The 6,097-nt window shown below is 35.5% G+C and overlaps 1 protein-coding gene across 2 annotated transcripts in view; it reads left to right on the forward strand.

The window, feature by feature from the left end:
• TLL1 (tolloid like 1) overlaps positions 1-6,097 on the forward strand; it is a 242,520-nt gene that overhangs the window by 192,700 nt on the left and 43,723 nt on the right. For both annotated transcript variants that reach the window (XM_017861965.1, XM_017861966.1), the window contains exons 14-15: positions 808-933; positions 3,658-3,818. In XM_017861965.1, coding sequence (XP_017717454.1) covers positions 808-933; positions 3,658-3,818 — 287 coding nt within the window. The remainder of the gene's footprint in view (positions 1-807; positions 934-3,657; positions 3,819-6,097) is intronic.

Below are 6,097 nucleotides of genomic sequence, written 5' to 3' on the forward strand. Positions count from 1 at the left end.
TATTATATATATATATGTATAATTTATGTATATTTTTGTGTTTCAATAGACAGTTATACAGTATATATATTTATTAAAATATGGGATTATCATATTTTCTGGAGCAAAATGTCTATATAAGAAACACAATATTTAAATTTAAAGAGATCCAGTCAATTTCTGAATTTTATACTTTTTAATTTATGTTCACCACAATCTATTTCTTAATAATGATATTTCTTTAAAAGAATTTTTGCGGATATTTCTATCAAGTTATAATGTAAAATCAGCATTGCTGAAGCTATGCTTTTAGTAAGTTTTAAATTTCATTCTGAAAAAAGCCTAGGCTTCGTTATCCTCGTTTGACTTCAAATTCAGAAAAACACACACTGAGTCTGAGATAAAGTGATCTTCAGTTGGCCCAGCTATAGGTTTCCAGGCCTTCTCTGGGTTCTTTGACAATGCTTAGGTAGCAGCAACATGAAATTTATACATTACCCATCGGGGCTGATACGTTGTTCCTGTTCCTTTGTTGATGGAAGCAATGGAAGCAAAGAATTGTTTCCATTTTATTTGGAACCATTAAGCATGGTAGTTTTTTAGAAAGATTTGCACCGTCATATATATATATATATATATATGAACAGCATGAAAAAGACCCCCCCAACCATGATTCAGTTACCTCTCACCAGGTCCCTCCCATGACACATGAGAATTATGGGAGCTATCATTCAAGATGAGATATGGGTGGGGACACAGCCAAACCATTTCACATACATACATATATATATATGTATAGTTGTTCTGTAACTATGGCCATTTTCACAGAGGAGGACGAATGTGCCAAACCTGACCGTGGAGGCTGTGAGCAGCGATGTCTGAACACCCTGGGCAGTTACCAGTGCGCCTGTGAGCCTGGCTATGAGCTGGGCCCAGACAGGAGGAGCTGTGAAGGTATGACTGCACTCCTTCCTGGACCCCCACGCCCCACAATTCTTTATTTCTTATATTCTCATTCTCTATCTGTTTTCCACTTTCCTTCCCTTTATCCTATAGTGACCTCTTTCCTCAATTAGTAAGACTCAATTCATAGTCACAGCTGATGTGAAACCTCACCTGGATTCTTGTTATAGAATCCATCCTTTCCTCCTTTGATTACCAGACCACCTCGTTTACATATGTAAAACACACTGTATTAGTCCATTCTCATGCTGCTAATACAGATACATTAGCACATTTATTATGCTAATGTAAACATACCCAAGACTGGGTGATTTATAACGGAAAGAGATTTAATGTACTCACAGTTCCACATGGCTGGGGAGGCCTCACAGTCATGGGAGAAGACGAAAGAAGAGCAAAGACACGTCGTATGTGGCAGCAGGCCAGAGAGCATGTGCAGGGGACTCCTTTTTATAAAACCATCAGATCTTGTAAGATTTTCTCACTATTGTGAGAACAGCATGGAAAAGACTCCCCCCACCATGATTCAGTTACCTCCCACCAGATCCCTCCCATGACATGTGGGAATTATGAGAGCTATCATTCAAGATGAGATTTGGGTGGGGAAACAGCCAAACCATTTCACATATATACACATATATAAATAAATTCATCTATATCTGTTTCTATCTAGATTCATCTATACATAAATCTACATCTAGACCTAGTTTTATATCCATCCTTCCTTTCATCCATCCATCCATCCATTCACAGGCCACTGTGTTTGTATATATTAATATATCTGTAACTATCTCTGTCTAGATCTAGATTTTTATCTATCCATCCTACCATCATTCATTCATTCTTCTGTCATACCAGGCCACCATGTATATGTATGTTAATATATCTAGATATATTTCTGTCTCTATCTAGATCTAGAATTTCATTCACCTCTCTATCCATCTATTCATCCTCCCATTTCTTCATCCATCCATCTATCCATTATTTGTTTTTATATTTTCTTAATATAGTCTATAGGTATGTCTCCCTTATTAAAATGAGAAGTCTTGAGTCAGAATCATCTTTACATCTCCAACATCTAGCACAGTCAGGCATAAAGCAGGATATAAATATGTGTTTTATCAATAAATGATTGATTTTTTTAAAAGACATATTTGTCATGGTTATCTGCATTTCCTATTTACATTCTAAGATGAGGTTTCTTGTACAATGTTTTGTTATCATTACCCATGATCCCTTCCTTCAGATTTTAAAGCTAACTCTTTTTTAGTTTCCTACCTCCATCCTATTACAGGCCCCATACCGCTATTACAGGCAGGATGAATTGGAAGATCTTTCTTCCTCCAGTCTATTCCTCCTTTATTTCTCTTTAAAAATTTTGGCAAAGTACATCTTCATAGAATGTGTAGCAGTTTAACATTATTTATATTTATGTGTTTATTGGTTTACTGTTTGTGTCTCCCTCCAAAATGTTAGTCCTCTGAAAATGAGCACCTGTTTTCTACTGTACCTGCAATAGAGGATATAATAAGTGGCAAAGCGGAAAGCATTATTTGCTTAACGGACACCCCCCCGCTGACCTATTCAGCAAAATCAGAGACTTCCTGTTTCTTTTAAAAGTTTGAACTTTCCTATTTGACTTCCAGAAGTCTCTATCCCACCTATTAAACTACTAATTTTCCCCTTTACCAGAATGAAAAGACCTAGTAATGAAGCAGTATATTTTAAAAGAGGACATTGTATATGAGACAATCAAAAAATAACAAAACTACTGTTTCTGTGGAGCAACTAGAAATACTTACTTTATCATAATTTACCAAGAAAGTGGTAAAAGTAAATGTACAGGTAGTGTTTGTATATACTCATAAATATAGCATATATGTATATGTATGCACACACACACACACACACACACACACGCACAAAGACAAAAAAGGGACCAGTTATTTTAGGTAACTCTTGACTCCTTAGGAATTAATTATGAACAGTGTACAGCGTATGTTCTTTTCACTCAGCTTGCTTTTGGATACCATGATTTTGCTAATTTCACTGTCCATAAGGAAGAGAGGAAATTTAAATAGAACCTTTTAAAAGTAGATCATCATAGATCTATTTAAAAGAAAATCAGTATTTAAATGGGACTTTTTGGAATAACAAGTATGTTCTAGTTACCTTAATTTATCTTGGCTGGTAGCTCAGGTAATATTGAATTACTTGTCTTGGAAAAAAAGTTTGAGGAAATGAACAATTGATTCGGTTTTATTACATCAGCCTATATCATGCTTTACATGTATATTTTCCTTAAATCTCCTAACACCCTTCTCAATTCTGACAAAAAAATATAATTTTTTCCTTAATTCTACAGTGGCCAAGGCACTACAAGATATTCTTAGACCAACTCTAAAGATAAGAAAATTGAGATCCAGGTTTTTTTTCATCTTTTTACATTGCTCCCCTACTTTAAAGCTACTAAAATTTAGTACGGCCATAATATTCTCGGCTCTTAAGCTACAAAATAACACTTTAAAAATGAGGTTTAATGACTATAGTACTTGTATAAAGACCAAGGAACAGAGACTGCCATTTCTGGATTTTAAAATCCAGAAGATGGTTGAAATTTAGTGCTGAGGTGTTTTGGTATTAATTAATGGACAGGTGCTAAGAAGTGGGTGACTTTATGAGGAGAATATACCTTTTTCTTTTCTTTTCTTCTAGCCGCGTGTGGTGGACTTCTTACCAAACTTAACGGCACCATAACCACCCCCGGCTGGCCCAAGGAGTATCCTCCTAATAAGAACTGTGTGTGGCAAGTGGTTGCACCAACCCAGTACAGAATTTCTGTGAAGTTTGAGTTTTTTGAATTAGAAGGCAATGAAGTAAGTGAACAATAACTGTAATTTTTAAAAATCATGTTTTGGAACTCCCTGAAGGCAAACTGTCAAATTAAAAAAAAAAAGAAAGAAAGAAACAGAGGAAGAAAAAGAAAGATGTAGTAAAATCGTATAGACATTGTGTTCTTTCTTTGTCCTACTGCTCATTTCTGCAACTGCTTATGAATCTTGTTGGCATTGGATGATAATTTAGACTCTTTCTGGAAGATTGAAGATTACCTAGAGGGAGTTTTTATGTAGTGTATTTAATATTTACCATTTTCTTGATTTATTAAATAACTATGGAGTGTTTAGGATCACCTTCATGTCACATAAACACTTCTAGAAAAAAAAAAACCAAAACCCTCTGGCTGAGTCATAACAAAAATATCATTTGGAAGAACATGGCATATTTTACTTATGGAAATGGGTATATTGTCATTATATACATAGCTTTTCATTATGAATGTGCTCATAGTTCACAAAGAAAGAAAGATTAATTTTTTAACCTCAGTAAATATGTCTTTATCTAAAGCTATCATTTTTTTTTATACAGAATTTAGCTTACTCTACTAAAGGTACAGTTTCTGTCAGGTGATTACATTTAAACAAGTGAAATCATTTATTTGAAAATTCCTTTGTGCTAGTGCACACATAGACATCAAATTCAAATGGAATGTCAAGCCTGAAATGGGAACTTTTAGAAAAATGTCCTTTGTATGACTGGTCAACACTGGTTTAATTACAGAGGAAAGGTTATAAACGTTTGTTTTGTTTAATCTTCTGTACGCTCTCTTCTTTTTCTAATTTCCTTTGCATCCTTTCTCCGAACAATATTTTGATGTTTATTAAATGAACATGATTTTATCCATCCATAAAATAAAATTAACCCACAAAATTATTTTGTCTTTGATGTATGTCAGTTGGACACTTTTGTCTCTGATGTATTTCAGAGAACAGAAATGTAATGTATCTGTGCCACTGAAGCAATAATTGTTGGTAGCATTTGTGGGTTTTATACCATAGTTTTACTTTTGTGTGTCTATCTTTCCTTCCTTTTTTTTTTTTTTTTTTTTTAATTTTTTTGAGACGGAGTCCCACTCTGTTGCCCAGGATGGAGAGCAGTGGTGCTATCTTGGCTCACTGCAACCTCCGCCTCCCCGGCTCAAACAATTCTTCCTGCCTCAGCCTCCTGAATAGCTGGGATTACAGGCATGCACCACCACACCCAGCTAATTTTTGTATTTAGTAGAGATTGCGTTTCACCATGTTGGCAAGGCCAGTCTTGAACTCCTGACCTCAAGTGGTCTGCCTGCCTCAGCTTTCCAAAGTGCTGGGATTACAGGCATCAGTCATAGCGCCTGACCTCTTTCCTTTTAATTATTTTTTTTTCCTCTTAATTCTACTTGTAGTAACCAAGGAAGTTTTAGCTTTTTACCAGTGGCTTTTGGGTAAAAAAGAGGTAGCTGACTCCTATGTTCCCTTAAAGAGAATTAAAGTTTGAAATGTGATGAACTTTCACTGTGCAGAAGCCTTTTAGTTTCATTAGATCTCATTTGTCAATCTTGGCTTTTGTTGCCATTGCTTTTGGTGTTTTAGTCATGAAGTCCTTGCTCATGCCTATGTCCTGAATGGTATTGCCTAGGTTTTCTTCTAGGGTTTTATGGTTTTAGGTCCAACATTTAAGTCATTAATCCATCTTGAATTAATTTTTGTATAAGGTGTAAGGGAGGGATCCAGCTTCAGCTTTCTACATATGGCTAGTCAGTTTTCCCAGCACCATTTGTTAAATAGATAATCCTTTCCCCATTTCTTGTTTTGTCAGGTTTGTCAAAGATCAGATGGTTGAAAATGTGTGGTATTATTTCTGAGGGCTCTGTTCTGTTCTATTGGTCTTTGTCTCTGTTTTGGTACCAGTACCATGCTGCTTTGGTTACTGTAGCCTTGTAGTATGTAGTATAGTTTGAAGTCGGGTAGCATGATGCCTACAGCTTTGTTCTTTTGGCTTAGGATTGTCTTGACAATGTGGACTCTTTTTTGGTTCCATACAAACTTTAAAGTAGTTTTTTCCAATTCTGTGAAGAAAGTCATTGGTAGCTTGATGGGGATGGCATTGAATCTATAAATTACCTTTGGCAGTATGGCCATTTTCATTATATTGATTCTTCCTATCCATAAGCATGGAATGTTCTTCCATTTGTCTGTGTCCTCTTTTGTTTTGTTGAGCAGTGGCTTATAGTTCTTCTTGAAAAGGACCTTCACATCCCTTGTAAGTTGGATTCCTA

The sequence above is a fragment of the Rhinopithecus bieti genome, unplaced genomic scaffold (assembly GCF_001698545.2).
Source record: "Rhinopithecus bieti isolate Rb0 unplaced genomic scaffold, ASM169854v2 scaffold_62788, whole genome shotgun sequence".
Taxonomy (NCBI): Eukaryota; Metazoa; Chordata; class Mammalia; order Primates; family Cercopithecidae; genus Rhinopithecus; species Rhinopithecus bieti.